General features: G+C 39.0%; 1 protein-coding gene across 10 annotated transcripts in view; it reads left to right on the top strand.

Moving 5' to 3' along the window:
• Positions 1–24,814, top strand: part of GRIP1 (glutamate receptor interacting protein 1) — a 322,632-nt gene that overhangs the window by 256,092 nt on the left and 41,726 nt on the right. For 6 of the 10 annotated variants that reach the window (XM_051795747.1, XM_051795743.1, XM_051795745.1 and 3 more), the window contains exons 8-10: positions 16,975–17,122; positions 18,717–18,886; positions 24,117–24,272. In XM_051795747.1, the coding sequence (XP_051651707.1) occupies positions 16,975–17,122; positions 18,717–18,886; positions 24,117–24,272 (474 nt within the window). Of the gene's footprint in view, positions 1–16,974; positions 17,123–18,716; positions 18,887–23,248; positions 23,405–24,116; positions 24,273–24,814 lie in introns of all 10 variants that reach the window. The other 4 variants (XM_051795744.1, XM_051795753.1, XM_051795752.1 and 1 more) reach the window with 3 other exon arrangements.

Below are 24,814 nucleotides of genomic sequence, written 5' to 3' on the forward strand. Positions count from 1 at the left end.
GTCCATTTAAGTTACAAATTACTCTAACAGGTCCAATTAATACTTCTCTCAAGTGCTTTTGAAACTGTGACCTCATTAAAAGCAGCTTAGCACACATCACTTTGTATGGGAGAAAGAACTGTAAAGGTGAAATGAGATGTCCCTGAAACAGAAAACTAAAGGTACGATTTAATTGTCATAAATAACTAGAAAGGAGGAGGGAGGTATTATCTTCCAAGTTTCACTTTGTGTATGAAAATTCTGTTTTTCTTACTGGGTACTGAAAGTAATGGACAAATTTATCTTCCAAGACTTGTAAGGAAGGTGAAAGCTATACTTGTATACAGTTAGTCTAAATAGTGTACAATTACAAGAAATCAATCTGAAATATCTAATGTATTTCATGATGGGCCTTCCTTAAAGGAGAGCCTTCCTAATCTCTCTTGGTATCTCCTTACAAAGCACATGGTCTCAATTTTTTAGATGGTAATTCAAGGGCTTGGATCCTCAAGACTGCCCCTATTTAAAATACACTATTGTGCTTCTTTTTATAAGTAATTAAAGACAAAGGATGGAAGGAGGAGATTGTCGTAGTAATCTCTCCTGTCCACCATCCAGGCTTCAAGCAAGCAGAGGGAAGGAGCAAATAACCCTCACAGATTATTAGTAAAAGATAGGAAAAAAAGAATTCATCGAATCTTTCCACTTTGCATGAAGGCTATCTAGATACACCATGAAATGCAGTATGAAGGAGAATTGCCATCTCTACTACATGCTTATACGTCTGGTCATCTGGAAATGGGTCAGTAGGTTGGCTTATCTTTTACTTAGCATGCTGATCAACACAGACTAACAAGGATAATGAAGTATCCCGACTTGTGCTGGTCTGAAAAAAAATTAAGCAAGTAGCTGAAGTACTTAAATTCAGAGTACAGGAGTGAAAGTTTTACAAAGATGGTGATAATTAAACTTCATGGACATGAAAGGATCTTTTGCATATGCCATGCAATTCAATGCAAGAAAAGCACTGTAATCAGAAAAAATCCACTTAAAAAATACATCTCCAGATTTGGTTTAGTACTATTGCAGTCATCTGAGAGACTAAGGAATAAGGGACAGATCTCATTTTCTTTATATTAGAGAGAACTTATGCTGTAACCCAGAACCTGTTTCTAAAAGGGCCCACCTCTAAGGAAATAACAGCAGCAAAGCACCATTCCTGCCTTCATTCCAGGTAAAGGAGAACACTAAACGTCTACCAAGACTTTCCTTTAGGGAGGTATTTTAAAATATCTGGAACTGAACTACTCCATCACCTTGATTTTTTTCATAGATATAAGACACCCAGATTTTACCTGACAGGTTTGACCAAGGGGAGAAAATCCAAGAATCCCTCAGACCATTTCCTGGAATGCCTGTACCAGGCATAAACTAAGAGGTTAAATTGGGATGCACTAGGGCAGATTTTTATCCCTTTACTCTAAGGGTAATGGCTCATTAATCATTTTACAGAACATTTATGCTGAAAAGGGATGGATTTTAAAGTATGAATATTTTTAGGTATTTTGCTCATGAATATGAACCATCTCGATTAATGGTGTTCTAGTGCAAAACTGGTGTGAATGAGATCTGAAGCAGATCCTTGTGAGATTGTACCATATATGTAGGAGATGTGTACTGCTCAGACAGGATGGTACTAAGGCCTGTGAGCTGCAAATGTAGGTAGGGGCAAAAATCAACATCTAAGCTGAATGGGTTTATCTTGAACTCAACATGGTTACTCAAAAATAATTGCACCAGTGCTACATCTTACAGCATGATCTTATTACACAGAATTATACTTCCAATGGTATTGCTCGTCTGTACAATGAGCGAAATGTTTTGTTCTCTGTGCATTTGCTGTTTAAACCACATTCTCCTACAGTAATTTCGAACACCTATAATAATCTTTGTATCTTTTTCCTAAATGCGTGTTTACACTCCTTGTTCATTTAAAGAGATAATTTCATAGCCTTTAAACTCAATATTTATCAGAATGGTTTGGAGAAACAGTACTGATAAAAATTATTCTGTGTGTTACCTTATGTTCAACCAAAAAATCGTTGGATTTTTCTGGTTTTAATCAATTAATTGGTGACTTACATTAGTGCTGTTTGATCTTCTGTGAGTCCCATGATTTTCATTTGTAAGTAAACTGGTCAGAGTATTCTAAGAGCTATTATTGATTGGTCACGTCATGTTTCAGTGTAGATACTGGAGGACCATAATGAAATGAAGTTTCCGTGGTAATTGAACTTGCATTCAAACTAAAACAAAGGCAAGCACCTCACTGCATGTTTCATTTAAATTTTACCTGTTTTCTTCTTGGAAGAGGAGAAGAGGGTAAAAGTGATTATATGAAGACTACTTATCTAGACCGTGTACCGGTTTCGTCTTTAATTGCAATTCTTACACTATCAGAAAAGTGATGGCTCACTGCAGCCAATAAGAGCCCTCCTGAAGATATAAGTAATGAAGGATATGACAGCTTCCCAAGGTTACAGGTAAAGCTGTGGCAAGCTGAGGTTTCTTCCTTCTTCTTATGTACCTCCAGACATTTCTTCCCTGGCTGATAAAATTGCAGTTTTACATGCAGAACCCACACCAGTATAAAAGCACTCTTTCGTGGAAGTGACTCAAGTCATGTGGTGCAGGTAACCGAGACCCTCAGGTTACCTGCATGAAATTGGAAACAGAGTAGGGCTTTGCCAATGGATGAAATTGGCTGTAGGGCATCAGAGGCAATGAGGCTCTGGAGAGAAAAGACACAGGCAACAGGGGAACAGAGATAGGGATGCTAATGAAAAAGAAAGGGCTTTTTAGGGTAAGGTTTGCTATTGTATTTATGTGCAAGCATCTCTAACCCAAATTGCCTCTGAATTACAGGGTCAGTTTCCCTTTTTTTCTGGTAATCCGAAGGTTATATATGAAAAGATATATATGAAAAGATAGTAATATGTACACCTTGAGGCAGAGCTTTGGGAGAAGAGGAGACTGAGGGGTGACCTCATTGCAGTCTACAACTTCCTTGTGAGGGGAAGAAGAGGGGCAGGCACTGATCTCTTCTTCGTGGTCACCAGTGACAGGACCCAAGGGAATGGCCTAAAGTTGTGTCAAGGGAGGTTTAGGTTGGATATTAGAAAGAGGTTCTTCACCCAGAGGGTGGTCGGGCACTGGCACAGGCTCCCCAAGGCAGTGGTCACAGCACTAAGCCTGACAGAGTTCAAGAAACATTTGGCCAATACTCTCAGGCACATGGTGTGACTCTTGGGGATGGTCCTGTGCAGGGTTAAGAGTTGGACTTGATGATCCTTGTGGTCCCTTTCAACTCAGCATGTTCTATGATTCTATGTCCTACATTTGAAGAGCTTTGCTTAAAGGGAAATAAACAGAAGAGCTGTGTTTCTTTGCCACTTCCTCAGTTCTCACAAAATGGACATGCAGTTTACACCAACAAAAATGTCTTCAGCCAGCATAAAGGTCTTCTAGTTTAAGCACTTTTTGCACCACTAAATCAGTGTCTTATTTCATTGCCAGCGTATGGCTGGGGATTCTACGATCAACTCAGTTCTTAAGTGTAGAAAAGACTTGCATTGCAAGGACCTGACTGGTGCAGATTACTTTAAAATTGTGCTGTTTAGACTGTATTGTACCCAGTTACCACTCAGTTCTCTCCTGTCTACTAATGAAAAGAGAACATGCCAGGCCCATTTTCTCTTCACCCCTTTGCTAAGATATTTCTCTTCCAGTACTCTAGCACGGGAACAGGGTCTATATGCATATAAATCACCAGTTTTGTGATACGTTTTATAGGTAATCTCACTTTGGATCTAGGTCGCAGCAAAAGTCTCTACCCTTGAACATACCAGAGAAACTGTTAGATGAACAGCCACCATACATTTCATTTTATTTACTTTTTGTCTTTCACATAACAGACCAGATTTCAAATGTCAGCATTTGATGTTATAAGTCATGATAAGGCATTGGTGCTGCTGGTCTGTCTCAGTACATCCTGCCATTCTCTAGTTGGATACGGAATGGGGGAGAAGCATCAGCTGCTGTGTTTAAACTAGAAAACAGCTGTAAAGAGAAAGCAACCAAGAAAGGTTGTGTCCTTTCTGTGCTTCTTTAAAATCTCCCTTGCTGGAGGAATGGCTTTTGTGAGACTTCTGTAAACTGATTCATTTTAAGAACAGTGAAAACGTAAACACTTCACACTAAGGTTTTTCTTACGGCTCTCTTCCACCTTCCCCGAGGTAACTATCTAAGTCTGCTTTTTGTATTTTTTTGTAAAGCACTTTCAGTCAAAATTGTTCTGCCATTTCCAGGAATGAATTTAACAAAAGTTGTTTTGCCTATGATAAGAAAGTTGGACAAACTTTGTGTTGTGAAGATGTGTCCTTTTGAAGCACTGGAAAACAGACATGCAGTTCAGTAGGTACTAGTTGGGGGACAGAAAGCCTTTTTCAGGAATGTCTCTTCTGCTTATCCCAGTAAAAATCCACCAAACTTAGCTACATCTGGAAGTCTTTGAAAGGATACAACTCAGTGTGCTCAGGAGAAGCAGCAGTTTTGTGTTGACTTTTCCAAAAGATTTTGTCTATACTAGGTAAAATTTTTTCTTGTCTTTACAAAGTTCCTTTCAGTTCATCTCTTCAGCAATGGAAAATGCAAGAATTAACGATGCCCATGCAGTATTACTCCAGTGCCTTGGAGCATATGTTATGGTATAGATTTTAATTGGAATGATTGCATACATTTTCCCTTCATCAGTCACCTGCTGTATAGTACTAAGTGATCTGAAAAACAGTCACATGAGAGAAATGTTCTAAATAAAAGCTTATCTCATCTTAATGTAGGTGCCTAAACTAGGGCAAGTGAAACACATTTTTTAAATGCCACTTTTCTTGGATGGTTGTAAAGGGATTTTAGGCTCAGGTGCAGCTACTTCAGGACTGCTCTACAGATGTGCCTGCATTTTGGTGCAGTGAACCCTAGTGTAGTTGTCTCAAATCATCCTCTCCAGACAAATGGGTGCTTTTGACCTTCATTTCTTTGGTCCTCATTTATCTGTACAGTGGGGAAAATGCCATGCTTTTGCTCTAAGGGGTGGTTATAAGAAAAAATCATTAATAAGCATGTGTTATAGGGAGTATTCAGAGGCTGCAGCATGCAATAACTCTCCCCCACCACATATGCTCAGAGAAGACTGAGAACACTGTTTAGTAATTAAGGCATGAGCACAGAAAAAAAGAGGGAAAAGTGCTGCTACTCATTAAATACTCACTGTCTACCTTCTGCATAGGCTCTTAAAGAAGGAAGTATATGTGCTTATTTAATTAAAGAAGGGAGGTAAAAATAAGTACATCCAGGCAATATTCATTCTGAGAATCGTTACATTTGAAGTGCTTTGTGCCCACATGGTGACTGTAATATTTTCCTTTTAATATCATTCTGTTTATAAACAGATACTTCTGAGATTTATGGATGTACATGTACTTTTATGATGATTTATATTGATGCTCTGCAGATTTTAATCAACTTCTCATTTGAGTTTTTCACAATTTGCATAGGCACAATCTTTCCGTTATGGTCAGCTCAGCGCTGTTGTATAGAATAGCCTTCTTCTGAGCACTGTGACCTCTAATTTTTCAAGATCTTTACAGCTTAAGTAGATTTGGTGGATGTCACTTGTAAAAGAACAAACAAACAAACAAAATCAACCAAAACAACAACAACAAAAAACAGACCAAAGAGAAACACAGATGAAAACAGCTTTTCACAGTTTCAGTAATTACTGAATTAAAAGTATGAGCACTGGAACATCTTCAAAAAGAAAAAAAGTCATCAGACAGAGCCATGAGAGGACCTGCATTCCCTCCGAGCTGGCAACAGGAGCTGCTCTGGCAGGAGGTAAATGGCTTGTCCTGCAGCAAAGGAGGAACCGCATGGGAACCTTGCCAAAGGTGACCCTGGCAGCAAGCTGGCAGGCTGTCTGCTGAGGAAGCAGATGATAGAGTGCCCTTCCCATTGCATGACTCTAACTGTTATGGGCCATCTGGGTCTCCAAAGGTTATTGCTTAGTTGGGATTTTGGGAGAAGAAATGTGGGGAATTGGTTTTGCTGGAAATGTATGCTGCAGAGAACAGGGGATATAGAAACTTCCTTTTACTTTAAATGAAATTTCCTTTGACTTCAAATGTGTGAACACTCCCAGTAGTACTGTTTCTGTATTGCTTGGAAGAAGCACTGAGAAAGGAAAAACTGGAAATATATAGGCAACAGGTAAGCAATGCTGGATTATTTTTGCGATGAGGGATCAAAAACTTACGTTTAGAACCGTGGCTTCTGTGCTTCGATTTGATGGCAATTTACCTAAATTACTTTCTCTATTTATTCAAAATGTTTTTGCTGAACTGCTGCTCAGGCAATACCAAAGAGGAAAGAGAGAGCAGTTAATAAACTTATTTGCTGACTCATTCTACTGAAGTTTCATAAGTGGTTAACATGGAATGGCAAAATATCCTGTGCAACCCTTGAGAGCTGCAAAACTCTCACTCTGCTCCTCATTGCATAAACATCAAGGTCAGATTTTAGCCTCGACCTTCTGCATGGTAGCATTTTATACTGTGGCTGTGCCAATGCACCAATTACTTATGAGACAGCTGTGAAAAAGCACAGATTATCGAAAAGAGATGAAAGTTTGTGGGGGGAAAAAGTGGTACTGATAGTATACATTTGTAGGATCAGAAATTCATATTATCTGTTATGGACAACAATGTCGAGTTTAATTATTCTTTTCTTCTGGTTCATACTCACCTAATAGGCCTTGCAGAGCAGTGTTTTAGATTAGTCTGAAACTCCTACCTGTTCAACCAAACAAAGTCAGTTGATGGCAGTGATAGCAGAAGTACACCCAAGGTTTTTAGGTGTGGTTTCCAAGGCAAAGACTGCAGTTAGCTTGTATGCAGAGGTCACTAACACATGAAAATAAACCATGAACATATGAGATGATATGTCTCAGTACAGAGAACCCCTGAGCAAGGTCTTGTCATGCACCTCAAGTGCCCCAAGCAGCCTAACCATATGGGAAGGGGCTGCACTTGGGTTAGTCATTCTGTTGACAAGCAAGAGTGGCTGTCACAGGTCCAGCATCTCGCTTGTGTGGCTCTGCTGCTTCCAGGGCTTCAGCTCCCGCTGCTGTGGCAGGGAGACGGGTATCTCACTAACACAGCACTGACATGTCTTTATTTGCCTTAACTGTTCCACACCCTTTAGGTCTCTTATCGAGGTGTCCAAGCTATCCATGGTACACCTCTGCTCTGAAGCTTTTGGGCTTATCTGAGATGTCCTGGTAGAGCCCTGGACAGATGGGAACTGTCAGCTCAATGCAAAGTTTGGATGTTTGCAGTGTTTGTTCCCTTCTGCGAAGTGACAGCAGCAAGGCGCTTTGTGCTCTGTAGGCTTTTGAAGAGAATCCAGTCCCACTCTAATTATTATTGTTCCCATTAAATGGAAACTTGGGGTCATTGTGGCAGATAGACATAATTGATGGGTATTGCAGCTTTTTATATTGTCTACATTGTGTACTTACAGGCATGCTTTCAAGGTTGGCAGATGTAAAATTTGACACACCAGCTGTGTCTTAGTTTGCAGGCAGAGATGCAGATTTTGTTATCCTAATTTTTCTGTTTGTTGAGATTAGTCAGGTACAGAATCATGCAAGAGTTGGAGTATTTTGAAGAAATCAAAGTTCTTATGTATTTTATTTCCTGTCCTACTTGCAAGAAAAAATAAGTATGAGAAGTTGTTTTGTACATATATTTCCAGTTCTGTCTATCAGGCTGCCCAGAGAAAGTGTGATGCCCCATTCCTGGAAGTATTCAAGGCCAGGTTGGATGGGGCTTTGAGCAATCTGCTCTAGTGGAAGGTGTCCCTGCCCATGGCAGGAGGATTTGGAACTAGATGGTCTTTAAGTTCCTTTGCAACCCAAACCATTCTATGATTCAATGATTCTTTGATTTTATCTTTTCTTTTTGCATTAGAGAAAGTAGGGTTTTGTATTGCAGGGTCTCAGCAGAGGACTTTATGTATTATTTGCACCATCTGGGGTTTCTGTCTCATTTTGGAAGATGATTTTTAAAAGTAATTATTTGTGAGTTCCATTCCTAGAATGAAATGCAGGCAGAATTCCCTTGCTGCTGAGCTATGCAAACATTTCAGAATCCATCTAATGCTATATTAGGAGACATCCTTCAATAGAAAGGTGATGTTCGAGGCTCATAAAGTTGTACTTACAGGCTCCCAAGCTCTGAAACAATGTGCTGTCATCAGGGGTAGAGATATGAGTTCTTCATAGTTCTATAATTGCCACCTGAATTTTTTGTGTGGTATTAATTTTCAAGGTAACGAAAGAAAGTGCAGAGCCTGGTCTTATTTAAAATGCATTCAGACTACCTTCAAAGAGGCAGATCCAGGATCTTCTGTACAGGGTTCATCTACCATGTCCCCTTTTTGTTGTAAATTGTGGAATAGACAAAATTGCATTTTAGATTAATAGAGCACCTGAAAAGAAATGTATAGATAAAAGAAGAGATAGGGATTTAATACACCTTTTGAGCAAGGAAGGGACCTACTTAAAAGGAAAGGTTGTCTGAGCATGAAACAGAGATAGGAGAAAGCAGCGTCCCAAGAATTGGGGAAAGTCTTTTGAACAAAAGGGGTTTAGGTAGATTTTTGTGGTCTAAACTTGAGAGAAAGTCTGAGAAAGTCCCAAGAGGATTTTGAGTCTATCCACACTGGTGTGAGCATTTTGAAGGCAGGAGTGGTTCTTCAGCTGGTTAGCAGCATTTCTTAGCTGAGAAGGATGGTGGGGCTAAGGTTGCAAAGTATGAAACTAGGTAAAGGCAGCTCCTAAGCTTTTGATTTGAAGAAGTTGGCTGAATTAAAGGCATATAAATGAACTTCAGGAACTAGGCTACATGAGGAAAATGGAAAGACTGTGTCAGTCTGTTGGCAAGGGTATTAAATGGCTTGTGTATAGGAGAGGAGAGAGGCAGCACATTCGTTTAGAGAATAATATCTCTATTTTTCATTCTGAGACTGAGAGGTCCCTCTAATTTCACTGTCACTCATTGTGCTATCATCCTCTTGGAATTATTCCTGTTTATCATTTTTAAAATTTGATTATTCTGAAGGTAAGAGGGTTTAAAATGCCATTGGTGGCTTTTTTCCTTAGCAGGAATTTTATGGTTTTTTTCTGTGAACTCTGTGATCTTTCAGTTAGTAGCCCAACAGCTCCAGTGCTGTACTGTTATTGGCAGTAAGGGAAAATACACTATTTTATTTTTTTAGTACTGTTTTTACCCTCTAATTCTAGTTCAAATGGGTAAAATTAGAACAACTGTTGCTCACTCTACCGCCTGCCTGAAACACACAGTACTCCATAATCAAAGGAACACAAGGAGCACATGTATTTTATGGTAGCTTATAAGTCAGACCTTGGAGACTGCTACTGACTCTTTGAACAAGAACAATATTTAATTATTAAATAGTTGTTTTGTTATTAAAGAAAATGCCATCTTTCTCCCCAAATATTGCTTGCAATATATTGCCAGCTTACGCCATTCCAAAGAATCATAGAATGGTTTGGGTTGGAACAGATCTTAAACATCATTTGTTTCCAACCCTTCTGCCATGGTCAGGGTTGCCACCCACTAGGTCATGTTGCTTAGGGCTCCATCTAGCCTGGCTTTGAACACTTCAAGGGATGGGGCATCCACAGCTTCTGTAGGTGACCTCTACCTGTGCCTCACCACCCTCTGGTAAAGAATTTCCTCCAAACATCTAAACTAAATCTCCTCTCTTTTAGTTTAAAACTGTTCTCACTTGTCCTAACACTGTCTACCTGTGTAAAAAGTCACTCTCCATGCTTTTTATAATCTTCCTTTAACTACTGAAAGGCCACAATGAAGTCTTCCCAGAGCCTGCTCTTCTCCAGGCTGACCAACTCCAACTCTCTCAGCCTGTCCTCACAGGAGAAGTGCTCCAGCCCTCTGAGCATCTTCATGGCCCTCCACTGGACCCACTCCAACAGGAGCTTTTCAAAAATTCTTTTTAAAGCTTGCTAGCTGTCATCAGTTCTATTTTTCCCGTAAGTTCTGATATGAATAAAAGGTTACTCTGCTAAATGAAGCATGAACAAAGCCAGGGTGCAAACATTATGGCATATTAGTAGAACAGAATACCAAAGGTAATACTGTGCATCAGTGCCCTGTGTGTGTTTCATTTATGACCTTTACAGTCACAAAAGTATGAGGAATCAAATAGTGTTACTCTGAATGAGTGATAATGGTGCTACCCAGCAGTAGGGCATCTTGAATGTTGTTGCTGTGCCTTTTAAACACTGCAGAAGTCTTATTCCTGCCTCTCTTCCTTGCTGCTACTTTTCTTCTTGAAACCATTGACCCATGATCCCAATCTCAATTTCTTAATTAGATCATCTTTAGAAATACGTAATTATATCCTTTCTTTGATAAATGGAGATCAAATTATCTTTGCAGTACAAGGAAAGGATATTACATAAATATGCAACCTCCCATCCCCCCACCCCCACCCCCCTGAAAAATTAGTATTTAAATAACCATCAGTCAGCTCTCTGTAAGAGACTTGGCTAGTCATCTAGTTGCTGTTAAAAATGAGTGAATGAAAATGCCTCTATAAAGGGAATTTAAAATGTTAGCAAGTTAACCTGCGTGTTTTAGAATATAGCTGAAGAACAGGGCCAAAAGTGTGTTTTTTTCATCTCTTTTCATCTGGGAGCTGATGAAACCTGGAGAAAGAAGGAAGGTGTTAGAGGATTGAAGCACAAAGAAAGGAGAAAGGTAGAGAAAAGCTTCTCCGCTCCCAGCAGATCTTTCTCTTGCACGTGCATTTCTGGTTGTGGCTCTTGTTTTGTTAAGAGATCATGGAAAAGGCAGACAATTGAAAGAGGTTGACTTATTTATTTCTATGGCAGTCTCAGGGAAATGCGAGAAGGGGAATAGTGGGGCCATGGTATGATAGAGGATTATGAGTCTCACCATCACAGCAGTTGGGACAACTTTAAGTGTATCAGTCTTATAGAGAGAGCCTTTTAATGGACACCAAAGAAAATGGTCTTTCTGGGCTGGTATTCATGTAAAAGAAATAGTCCTGAAGAATACAATAAGCAAACCACACAGAGGATGACAAGATTCATTAAGTATTGACAGTAATGAAAAGTGTGTGGGTTAATGAAGAAATGTGGATGTGAATGCATGCAGAGTCCCTGAGTGCTTTTATGTTGCTCCACTGTCAGCTGAGAAGTATAAACTTCATCAACTCTGTTAGAAATCCTGGCGGTTCTTTGGGTTGGTTACCTTGTCTCAAGTTTATACAACTGGCTGTGGATTTAAAGTGCCCTGTAAGATATGTATCAGCTCTTATTTTTGCATTTCAGCAATCTAGCTTCCCAAAGGAATGGCAAATACTCCAAACTCATGAGGATAAACCTGTGGTATGCCTGACACCTGAAATTTTGATCCATTTCTGTTATAAAAAGATAAAAACTTTTAACATTTCAACTCTTGCTACTTAATACAGAAAACAGGGGTGCTAATCCCTAACAATTCTGAATGGATTGGTGTAACCACACCTGCTGTGCATTTCCCACCATCAGTTATTTTGTAAATCATAGAATGGTTTAGGTTGAAAGGCATCTTAAAGATCACCTAGTTTCAGTCCCCCTGCCATAGGCACAGACACCTTCCACTAGACCTTCCACTAAGCTCAGAGCCCCATCCAACCTGGTCTTGAACGCTTCCAAGGATGGGGCATCCACAACTTCTTTGGGCAACCTGTTAGATAGATACATATGTGTAAAAGAACTTCTTATACTTATTTTCTCTTACAAATAAGACAGGGAAAAAAACCAAGCACTTTGATATCTTAAAACCACTCTGCTAGTTCTCTGGACAACCAACATGTCACAATAACATATATGTTATTGTGAACTGAGACTGAGATATGCCAAATAAAGGCAGAGATTTGGCTGCAGAAGCTGAGACTGCCGTCATCCTACTCTGTGCCTTACACACCAGACTCGCTACTGCAGTTTTTAAGTACTTTCCACTTGTGCACTGAGTGCTGACAGTGACATGTTGGTTGTCCTAACATTTCTGCAGTAAGAACTGCACTGGAGTGTTTTGTTTTGGACCCTTTTTGTAATGCACACCGGCTCATATACATAAACACACATACCCTCCACATTCTGTTGGCTTTTTTTTAAAGAAAACAAGTTCAAGAAGATGGTAGTGTATTTTTGTGTGTATACATTTAAGGATTTGCGTAAGTAAACTTCTAAGGGAGTTTACTCAACAGGTTCCTTGGGGAACAGTCAGTGTATTGAAGCTGTCGCATATATGATTGCTGAGTGGGTACTGGAAAAGAATCTTTGACTTTTGTAAATTAAAACAAGAGCACAGAGAGAGCAGAGGAAACCAAGAATATGGTCTAGGTCATTTGGGAGTGAGGGGGGAATTTAAACTGATTTGATGTAAATGTTCCAGCTTTTTGCTTTTAAAGGAGAGAGTGTCAGAGATATCAGATTTTTTTTCCAGTTCTCAACAATCTTCCTTAACTTCACTAAAATATGGTTCTGTGATCCACTGGTCTGAACATGAGGCACAGAGGTACTGGGTATAAAAATACAGGTTACAGAAAAGTAGAAAGAAGATAAAAGATTCAGGTGTACTGACAAGAACTGAATGAAGAAAAAGAAGCTCCTTCCTGAGAGGGAGATTGATCTGCTTAGTATCATAGAATCATTACAGTAGGAAAGGACCTCTAAGATCATCAAGTTGAACTGTCCAGCCATCCTTGACATCTGTAGGGTGCAAAGATTTTGTATGAAGGGAACAAAAAAAAGATGTGAGGAGTGGGAGAGCACACTTTTCTGGCCAAGAGAAAATATTTCTGTGAAATACTGTCTTCTAGTTTTAACAGACACATGTAACTCTGTGAAGGCATTGCTAGAAAAGCATTAAACTTTGTATTGCAAGAACTACAGGGTTTGAGGAACTAAAGATCTGAACCAGAACCTTGCTGTTTGGGGTTTTTTTACCTGCTTTCAATCAGAGAATCACAACAGAGAAGGCTACATGGACCTGCTATATACAGTTCTAAGGTGAGAAACTCGTTAGTCTGTGAACACCTAATAGGGAAGAAGCTTTGTGAAAGGAAAATTAGTGTGAGATAGTAAGGTATTCACTTGTTTGTTGTGTCACTGTTACAAGGTACAGCAGCATCCAGGCAGATCAATAGCAGTCTTCTGAAGCTGTGCGTTTCAATTGGTTCAACTGGCTTTTTGGGGTCAAAATCTGTTTTGACATCCTTCCTCTGTGTCTAGTTCTTTAAAATTGCTCAAGAACATGATTGGCTCCTTGTGTTACCATGACTTTGAAAAAATAAAAAAGCACCCCAGATCTTCTCGTTTAAGAAGTGAGAAGCTGCAGAGTTTCACAGAGATAGCAACAGAGCTCAGTGTTCCTACAGGAACAAGCTTAATAGCAGTACTTCCCAGCTTTAAGTAGAAGGCAGCTTTGGGAAGGAAATAAAAAGTATCATTGACTAAAAAAGTTTGGTTTCTTGTGGATTTACTGTCATTATTGATTGCAAGCTGTGACTGAGGCTTTTCCCTTTTTAGGGCATTTATAGGTACTGTTTCACATGTAGATCCTCTGCTACATAATACAAGCAGCTCACTTTTTGGCTTCCCCACTGTGGGAATTCTAAAGAGGTTTTTTGTCCTCTACCATACACTAGTTGTTGACTTGGATTTAACATGCCATGAGAACAGGTTAAGGATTAACAGATCCATAAATTTAGAAGGACATAAAGAAACACATGTAAAATGTGATCCCTTTATCAAGTTAAAAATACAGATTTTCAACTTTAACAATGATTTGTGAAATCTTTTAAGGTGAGGAGGGGAGTGGTAACACTGCTTATTTTATCTAAAACTTTTTCTGTATTGTATAGTATATTTATACATCACAAAAGTATATTCAGAATAAAACCCCTTGTTGCCTATGATTTAAGCTGTCAAATAAAAAAAGTGTGGGTTTTTTTCTAGCAGAAGAAATGTATTAGCATGCAGAAAGCAGTGCTGCTTCCTCTGGGAGGTTTTAATCAGGCCTCTCGTACTGATTGAGATGCAGTGCTCTAAAGTGAGAAAAATTATTAACAAAATCAAAAATCTAGAGTGTCTTTCACGCCAATGTTCATCAGTGTATTTTATGTGATTACATAGTCAATAAATCAACATAGTGTGTAAGTGCTTCAGTCATGGTGTAAATATCTTAATGACTGAAACATCTTCACACATGAATAATTTATACCAGTATGATTCATTTTTCATATCCATGCTTTACTTCAACATGAAAAACTAATCCTTCTCTGTCAGGGAATGTGTGCTTGATTATTGCTCTCTGATTCCTCTTCCTTGTGCTTATTTTCCACAGTTAGACACACTCCATTTCTTCTCTTCTGGTTCCTCTAATGTAGTTATCTTATTTTTTCACCCTGTCTACCTTGGTTTGCCTTCTCACTGCATTTCAGCAGGAACCTGGGAAATAACACTGGAGCATAAGCTGATTGTGTGTTTCTCAAGTAACTGGAAAAAGGACCAGCATCTTGAAAGGTTTACACATTCTCAACAGATATTTGCATTTAGTTTCCTCTCCTTGAGGCAACCATTGCAGAAAGAACTTAGGATAGGCCATTAACAAGTTGGGCTTTGCCATTTTCTGGATGAATGTGAGTTAAAACCTTTGTCAATGTACTGATGACAAACATTGTTTGAATCTTCTTGCCATATGTTTGTAAATGAAAAACTTGTTTGTAGTTCCAGAAAACCACTGGAACATTCAAGACTAAAATAATTGTTTCTCAGTGCAGGAATGGGAATAGGGAATACTTAAATTCTGCTTGGCTGCACATGCTTATTTGACTGTATGCAAGTCACTGCATGCATCCTGCCTTACTTAGACATTTAGACCCCTAACCAAGACATCTAAGACATGAGTTTGATTGTGATAAACTCCTTTATTTACTAGAGAAAGACAGGTTGCTGCTGAGGACAGTTGACCCAGCTTTAAAGCTACTTAGTGCTTGAAGCTCCAGGCAGAAATGCTCTTCTTTTGGCTCAGAATTTCAAGATAAGTTCAGGTTTTTGGAGCAGCTTATTTTGGTAGTGTCTGTGAAAGTTCAGCCTTTAAAAAGTCAGTCCTAGTTGAGCTTAAAAAATAATCACTCAGATTTAATGGGCACTTTCAAAAGTACTGAATCGCCCCTTCAAACCCTCAGGTTTTTAACTTGAAAAAAAAACCTCGCCAGGAATATAAAAATTAATTCAAGTTGTGGGGGAAAAAGGAGTCATATCGGAGTCATTCTCCGATAATTAACTGATACTTTTCTGAAATTGCCTGTTAATTCCATCCATGCACCTTTTTTCACTTCATTTCTATATGCAGTTTACCTACGTTACTCTCTAACAAGGAAGAGCACCTTAGCTGAGTGTTAATCACGCATTCAATTTCTTGTATCATTATATAGCATGCTAGTTTTGTATGATGGTATTGTTTCACAGTCTCTTCTGTGTCAGTGTTACATTTTTGGACTATTTTTTTAGATTTAAGCCTGAATGCAGTATCTTACATCTGTCCTCTCCTCCATACTTGGAAGCCCAGCTGCAGTTCTTTTATATCTTCAATCTCAGTGACTTCTGAGACATCACGGTTGAGTGTTGTCTTCGTATCCTCACAGCTGGCTCCAGTACGCTGTGAATACGAACCTCTCTTGTTTGCTGGCAGGACATTTGGTAACTTTGTTCCAACGTAAGTCTTTGTTTATTCAGTTTTTCCTTATTCTGATTGTAAAGTCTTCCAAAGGCTTCTGATACTACTTTATTTGTCTCAGTCTTTTTATATCCTTAAAGGACACCTCCTCTTACTGTATATTACTCCACTGAGATCAGTTGTTGATCCATGGGTATTGATTAGTAGGAGATCTCAACCAGTCTCCAGAATGTACTTCACCCTGATCACTACCTGCTTTGTTTTGGTATTTAGGAAGAAGCTTGCTGTCTTTTTGCTTTGTTCTGTCTAGCACTTGTCTTTCTTGGGTATGCTTCCTCATCACAGTCATCGATCATGACTGTTCCTCCCTCCTATTTTTGTGCTTTCTCTTTTTCAGCGTTGGTCATTTACTACTTAAGCTCTGTTGCAAGGTAGTAGTTTATCAAGTGATAGGATGTTACAAGAATCTTCTGAACCTCCTCACATGTATTTTGATTTAACTCCTACTACTTCTAACTGTCATGCCTCCTGCACCTTCACAATTTTCTCCTAAATTATCCTTTCTTTTTGTGAGGGATTTCTCGAAGACCTTTTCTTCACCTTCTTCATTTGATTATTATAGCTTTTGTCCACAGCCCTTCACCTTCTTTTGTAAAATTTAATTCAACTTTCTTCTCTAACCTATTCAGTTACTCTTTCTTTTTTTTCAGATAATCTTCTATTTTTTAATTAATTACTGTTTTGCAGCATTCCTGTTTTATATTCCAGGTAATTTTTAGCTTCAGTTGTTCAAGCGAATGATTTGCTAACACATCTTGGTTCCCTCATCTGGTCCATCTCTGATTCTGATACACTCAAATACTTTTGGAAATCCCAGAGTCACAAACTTCCTCTTGCTTTTATAATTTTCATCATTGAGAGCTGATTAACTGATGCTATTCCAGAATTTCATGAAGTGGCATAGTATCTGGTTAGAGAAATAGAATAGCCATGGAGATTTTATTTTATGTGGGGAAAATGTGAAAATGGCATCAATACCACATTGGTATAATACTGATCTTCTGTTGTCTAATTTTAACAGATTCTGTAGCAACAGCGTCTGGACCACTGCTAGTTGAAGTTGCCAAAACTCCTGGTGCTGCTCTTGGGGTTGCACTATCTACCTCGATGTGCTGCAACAAACAGGTCATTGTCATAGACAAAATCAAATCTGCAAGTATTGCAGACAGGTGAGTGTGACAGAGGGCTGACACTGCAGGTCCATACATCCATTTTATTTCTGTTTGGTCTGGTTTTAAAGGAACCCTTTCCTTTTTTGATAAAATGACTGAACCAGATGCTCTCAAGGTTGCATGTCTTAAAATTAGCACTTTCTCAGATTGTTGTTCCATACTGACAAGTTTAGGGCTTCCAGGACACCATTTACTTTAGCTGATTCATGTAGTATCCAGTGATATAAGCCAGCCTCATGCAATATGTGACCAGCAGCTTGCACTGTACAACACAGGAGTTTAGAGGTCTGCTCTGGCTATTAAATGTAATATCATGTCAGAGATTAGTATTTAAAAAATAAATAACCCACTGGAATTCTTGAAGTAAGCCCACAATATGGAACAGCTGTCAAGAGAAGTAAATTTTGAGGCTCTGCAACCTTGAAGTGTTCTTTTAGAATATATCACTCATTCTTGTGGCACAGTGAAACGGAACTACTTATGTCTGGATTTTTTATTGATATTTTAGAATACAAGTGACGTATTAGGAAGGCTGGCTTATGTGTTTTTAAGTTCTTTTGCTGTAATTTTTCCACTTCATTTTAACCTTTAATTAAACCCATTTAAACCATTAAAAATATAGATAGATATTTTTCCCCGGTGCTCTGAACCTCTGTAACAGAGCCACAGGATCTTTTCTGGGGTGTGTGCGTGCGTGTGTGTGTGTCTTTATACATATACAGTATATTCTTGTATACATATCTCTATCTAAAAATTTTTTAAATGTTACGTTTCAGCAGCAAATTCCTCCTGCATGTCCCCAGTCACCCTACCTTGTAACTCCTCTTTGCCAATGGTGCTTTTGGTAGCACCCACTTGTAGCAGTGAGTCTACAGCTCCTCTGTGGGCTTTTCCCTACAGTAGAAACTTTGACAGTGACGGCCATTGATCCAGGGGTGTTCTCCAGTTCAATGGTGCAGGATGCTTTAATTTTCTCCCTCTGTTTTTTCCCATTTCGCAGGGGGTAACCAATTAAAGGAGCTGTCCACTTGACTGGTACGTCGGGATGCTGACTGCTGTGTTTGCATTTCTCAACTCATCCAGTAGCCAGTCTCTTGAGTGCAGCGAGATTTAGCAGATAGCCCCCTTCCCACCCTACTCCTCAAGTCACTATGCTAGCCCTGGTTTCATTATTTGTTTGACTACTGCATAATTCATCATCATTTACAGCTTTTGTACTAATAAATGTTTGAACTATAACTCAAAAAATGATGAACTGGGTGCTTGTGTGAGGGATATGTGACCAAGTTATTTAAGTCTCCTTAAGCTCTTCTCATTTTATCCTGCTACCATTCACACATATTTTTAAAGTCAGCTACCCCATTCCAGTTCTGTGAGTGATGTCTTGGCATATGTTGTATTAACTGAATTGTTTTTAAGGTTTGTACTGATAGATATAAAGTCTGACCAGTGACAGTGCCTACAAAACACAAATGTCTCTCGAAAAAAAAGATCACGTTGATAGTTGTCATGACCAGTTTGAAGGCAGAAAAACTCATTTTGCAAGCAAAGAGCATACCTGATCATACCGAGTTTTTCCCCTTTTATATAGATGTGGTGCATTACATGTAGGAGACCATATTCTGTCCATTGATGGCACCAGCATGGAGTACTGTACGCTGGCAGAAGCAACACAGTTTTTGGCCAATGCAGCAGATAATGTCAAACTTGAGATCCTTCCTCATCACCAGACACGGCTAGCACTGAAAGGCCCAGAGCACGGTAAGAGGATCTGTAGCACCAAATGCATCTTTCTCTTTCTTTCTTTTACTTTGCCTGCCCTTGCTGAATGGCCAAGAAAGCTATCGCAGCATTTATGTCTTTAAATGTTGTTTCAGCTCCCCACATTTTGCTTCTGCAATATCTGAGCAGGTCTGTGTTTTCTCAGTCTTAATGTATCCTCCGAGATTCCTATGGCTAGAGAGGGAAATGTTTTGCTAAGAAATGGTCTACAAACTTGTAAATGTACGTAAAGCACCTGTTGACTCTACTGTTGCGGTCGTTGGGGGGGCTACAAGGTACTTCAGTAAATTAATCTCAAAATTGCTTCTTAAATTTAGAATGGGGAAGAAGAACCACAGCCAATTTATTTTCAGCATATTGACTTGGTAGTCTGTTATGATCACTTCATTAATAACACCTGTTCTCCCCTAAAATACTTACCCCCCGTATTTTCTCTTTTTAATGACATTATTATTTATTACCGTCATCTTTTAAAATACTTCTGAGATTGCTTCTTGGGTTCATTGTCAGTGCTTATGGAAATGGTTTGTTTGGAAACAGTTCCCTAGATCCCAGACCTTTTACACTGTGATATTTATTTCATAACAAACATTCTTGAATAGAATGGCTTTCCATTTTCAAATCAAATATATATAAAATGTCTATGTATTTGAAGATGGAGGCTGCCTGTCTTGTCTTCTGACTCATCCTGAGAAAATGGCTAATTCACAGTATTCATAAATTCAGTCTAAAATACTGCATGTTGACGGACATCAAAGAAGTAGGGTTATCAAACACACAGAAGAAGGGTTATCAAATACACAGATAACAGATAACTGTGTTGCAGCATGAACATGAAGCAGTGGTATTATTTTCTGAGCCTGTAATACTGTACTTGTCTCCTTTAGACCAAGACAAAATTTCTGAGGCCTATAAATGTCAGTGATGGTAGATGTTCTTGGACATCTGTCTAAGATCCAGGCTGTCCCTTGATAAGTGATGCTCTAGTCAGCTTCTCAAGAGTGATGAACATTGAACTAGTGACTGAGGAGACACTAGTTTCTCGCAGACCAGGATGAACAAAAAGTAACCCTTGTTCTTCCATTATTCAACTCTTTCCCTTTTCTACTTAAAGCTCTTAGAAGGACAAAAGAGCAGAGAGTGATACTGCATAGGCAAAATGAGATGGAGACCAAATTTTGCAATATATTTCCGTTCTGTTCAGTTATGACAGTACATTGCAAACAGACCTTTCATTTTTTTGAAGTAAAGATGCCACACAATTAATTTCTGGCTGGTTAAAGAACTTTTGAAGAGTGTTTCTTTTGGGAAGACAAGTGCCAGAGCCAAAGATTTGTGTAGATGACTGTATTACTTGAAGCAGTTCATTTGTTAACATTTAAAACAGATTGATGCTTTTAATGTTCTAGGCACCTTGACCCAGTGTAGATGCTTAGAAAAAGTGATGCTTTTGCTATGCCAGAGTTAAGAACTGGCTGATACAAAATCATGCCAAAGTGATCTGCGAATGATATATAAGGGCATCTTTTGGGGAAAAGTATCCCTAAGGTAATAAAGTTGCTTTCTTAAGCAGTTGCTTTCAACAAGGCAGAATAAATAGGATGTTTACAGCCCTACCCAGCCCCTTACCAGGTGGTGCTGCTCCAATAGGATGACCAATTCAGGATATAAAATGCTTTATGGAAGCAAGTAGTCTCCTGGAAACAACCTTTCGTCAGGTGTGGTATGACCTAGAGGCTGCAGAGAGTAAAAATCTCCCTTTATGTGTCTGGGATAAGCTGAGTCATTAGGGCTGTATCTGTTGAGCTCAGTTATTGGTCTTGTGGGAACATGTTAAGAATTTAAAATGGACACGAAAAGTCAGTATATAAAATAAATTGAAATTTTAGCTGTAAAATAAAATGAACAGCACTATCAAAGATCTGATTTTTTTCATGTTTTTTTTTTCCTTTATACTGTGTTGCTGACATTCATTTCTCTTGCTGCCCCATTAGTTTTATGTTTGCTGTACACAATGCTGGGTTGAAATAGCTCAAATTACCACTAAATTACTATGGTTACACACAACAGGATTTGCTTTTACAGAACTTTTGTTGAACTGGGATTATCCTTCTACAAGCTGAGCAAACTGAATATGTGTACCTTCCCAATTTGTAGGACATTTTTATCTCTACTCTCAGCATGAAAATAAAACATTTTTAAAAGGTCTCAAAGACTACCAGATAATTTCCTGCTGGAAGCAGTCTTTTTAATTAAACAAGGCTTATAGCAGCTTCAAAATAATGAAAATCTACCTGGCCACATTGTTCTTATCAGATTTTAATTTTTGCACCATAGTTCAGAAATCTCACTGTCTGTGCATGTAATCAAAGAGATAGTTTCACCTGAGAAGACACAATAAGTCTGTGAGATACATATGGCCATATCAGGCTGCTGCTGCTGCTGTTTCTGGGACTTTTCTGGCTTACATGAGATCTTCCAAAGTTCCTGAGGGTGGTGATGCCAGTGGTCCCCAGGGGTCCAGGCTGGCCTGGTGCTGGTGTTGCACCCCTCCCTCACCTTTGATATCTAATTTGGGGGAAAAAATGTAGTTCTTTTGATTGAAACACATGCTAGGGCACAACAGGGTGCTCTCAGGGAGGGACACAGCTCCTGGGAAATCCAACCAAAGGCACAGGGTCAGACCTGGCAGTTCCAGGGCCTTAGGGTCCCCACCACCCCACCAGGCTGCAGGGACACAGTGGGCCCCTGTGCTCCCCTTTTCCTCTCCCTTCCCTGGTGTGCACTTCACACTGTAGTGACAGGCATTGCTTTTGAGTCAGAGGAAGGTTAGTATGGTCAGGCAATTAGCAGACCATTACTCATGTAGTATGAAGCAAAACAAAATGATGTTTTCCTTCTGGCACAGCACAGTGCTTGCTGCATTGGCTACCCTTTTTGCACTTATTTCGTCTCATGGAGTAAGATGTGAACACAAGGTGTGGGTCCAGCTTAAATGCTCAAGGTTTTGGGCTGCTATTAAAATCCAACATGGGAACATATCTGTCTTCAGCCATTATAGGTATAGCAGAGAGGAGAGAGACACAGGTAATACAGCTCATGAGCCAAAGATGGCAGCTTCTCTTCCATAGAAACTGAAAAGGGGCAGGTTTAGATTAGATATCAGAAAGAAATTCTTTATTGTAAGGATGGTGAGGCACTGAAACAGGTTGGCCATGGAAGTTGTGGATGCCCCGTTCCTGGTAGCGTTCAAGGCCAGGTTGAATGGGACTTAGAGCAACATGGTCTAGTGAAAGGTGTCCCTACCCACAGCACTGAGTTTGGAAACTAGATGATATTTAGTGTCCCTTACAACCCAAACTGTTCTATGATTCTGTAGTATGGGTGAATCCCTTGGTGTTTTAAAACAAAAATTCAGTGAATAGTTCCCAGTTTGTACTGTTCCTTTATGGTTCAGCAAGGATAGAGACATGCTGAATTTAATGATGGCATACTATATTTAATCTAGGGTGACTTCAGTCACTTTCCTTTAAGATTTGACAAATCAACTAAAATGTTTCCCATTCTCTTGGTAAATACTGGTCTTCACTTTTGACATATCCCAGATTCCACATACATAGAATCAACAGTCAAATATAGTCTCAAATTTCATCCAGTGAAGGATCATTTCAAAGTTTTAAAGATCAAGTTAAAAAAACCCCAACATTAAATTGCACTTCCAACTAACCAATAAGACGTTTTTTCTTTATTTCGGGATAGAGTTTTCCAGCTGCTGGCCTGGGGAAGTCCTTTACTGCACAGAATAGCATAATATCAACAATAGATGGTGGCAAAATTAAAATGTCAATACAGTAAATTGAAATGGCAAGTAAGCACCTTCATTCTAGGCAGTGCTATGTATAGTACCTGGTTGGTCTTTTTAAAGTAGATGAATGCAAGCAGAGACTTACTAACCTTCATTTAGTGGTCATATATAGTAACAGCATTTTCTAAGAAAGTTTGCAATCTTAGCTACTATGCCAGAGTGAGATTAGAAATTGATTCCTTAGACATCTTTTTTTAAAACAAATACAAAAAGGCAAAACCCCACAAACAATAAGAAGCATTTTTTCTGAGAAAAAATATTATTTCTACTCCTCGAGTTATCAAGCCCCAATAAGAAGACAAGACCAGGTTATATTTTATTTTATTTTATTTTATTTTATTTTATTTTATTTTATTTTATTTTCAATTTCTTTTCTTTCTTTTACTTCTGTTTTTTTGTCTGTGCAATTCAGTTACTTTTACCTCTTCTCTGGTCCTTTTGTTTTCTGATTTTCCATCATCCCTTCATGTGAGCAGTGAACGTTCAAAGAAGCAACAGGCAACTTACCTGGGATTCATGTGCCAACAGCCACGGCAGCCTCCTCACCTACCAGCATTATAACACCTACCACCCTGACCATTGCAGGATGCCAACCTTGAAATTCCAGAAAGCGCCTCCTCAAAAAAGCCTTCGTAATGTTCCACGCTTCTTCCTGCTGACATACTCTCTCCTCCTCTTCTTCTTCCTCCTCCTTCCTTCTCTCTTCTTTCACTCATACTTTTCCCATTTCAGGCTCTAAAATGTTTTTAGTTTTATGGATGCTATCCTTTTTCATAGCCATGCCAAGATTATTTCTGACATTTTGCACCTTTTCCTTTCTGTAACAAAGCAGGTTTTGTAGACAGGAAAGGGCTTGAAAATTCTGAATGAATCAGCTCTTCTGTTATATATGAGTAGACCATTAGATTCGAGTAGTGTATATAAAGCATGATTTTTGAATGCAAAGCACTGCTTACAAATCTTTAGTCAGAAATTACGTACCACAAAAAGGCATTTCTAAAATCAATGTATCTAGACATACTGATCTGCATTGGTTTGTGGATATGTGTTGAAAAATTTAATTTAACATGCTTCACTTAAAATGAGTTGTATACTATGAATGTACTTTTTGTATTTACATTATCTTTGTTAGCTTCCAGTGAGTATTTTCATGAGATGCTGGCTATATTTTTTTAGGGTCACCTGTGTGGTTTAATGTCTTTGTTACTGGAAATGCACAAACCATTCCTGTGTATCATACACAGCATATACGTACAATGTTTGATTCATTGATGAGTTACAGGCATGTACTGCACTCTTCCCAGAAGACTGAGTGCTGTATGCCAAGTGTTTGATTTCTTACAGCAGCTCTGGTGTCTTCATCCTTCTCTCCTACCTCCATGAGTGCATACAGCCTGAGTTCCCTGAACATGGGAACCTTACCTCGCAGCCTCTACTCCACCAGCCCACGTGGGACAATGATGAGGCGGAGGATGAAAAAGAAGGACTTCAAAAGCTCCTGTAGGTGGTAACAACATTTGCTCAAAATGTGCAGTGAATGGGTGGAGGAGGGGGAAGATACAGAAGAAAAGGTACTCCTAAACAGGAGAGAGAACAATTGGAGTTTCTGTTGGATGTAGGGAAACATCAGCGTAAAAATATTTGTCCAATGCTAAAAGGAGATGAGCAGATATCATGCAGCAATAACTGTCTCATCTGAAATATATGAAGGAATGTTTTCTTCAGACAGTTCTGGAAGAGTTTGTTGTACCGTTACCAAAGTGATTTTCAGATTCCTTTTTTGAACTCTTCCAGTTTCCATTAGGGAATAGAATTCATAGCTGAATAGTCAAAAACATATTGCTGGTAAACTCAACCAGCTAGCACATTATGGAAGACAGAGAACTTGCCACAGCACCTCCTAGGTAGTTCTGATGTTTACAACTACACCATAACCTGTACAGTTATTTTTGTGAGGAAGAGCAACAAGTAACAGTAAGGACTAAATAGCCTTGTTTGACTAATCTCTGGACTTCAAAGCATGGATTTCCTATGAGTCAGTA

Source organism: Manacus candei, unplaced genomic scaffold, assembly GCF_025592945.1.
Source record: "Manacus candei isolate 608988 ecotype Guabito, Panama unplaced genomic scaffold, ASM2559294v1 h1tg000043l, whole genome shotgun sequence".
NCBI classification, from domain to species: Eukaryota; Metazoa; Chordata; class Aves; order Passeriformes; family Pipridae; genus Manacus; species Manacus candei.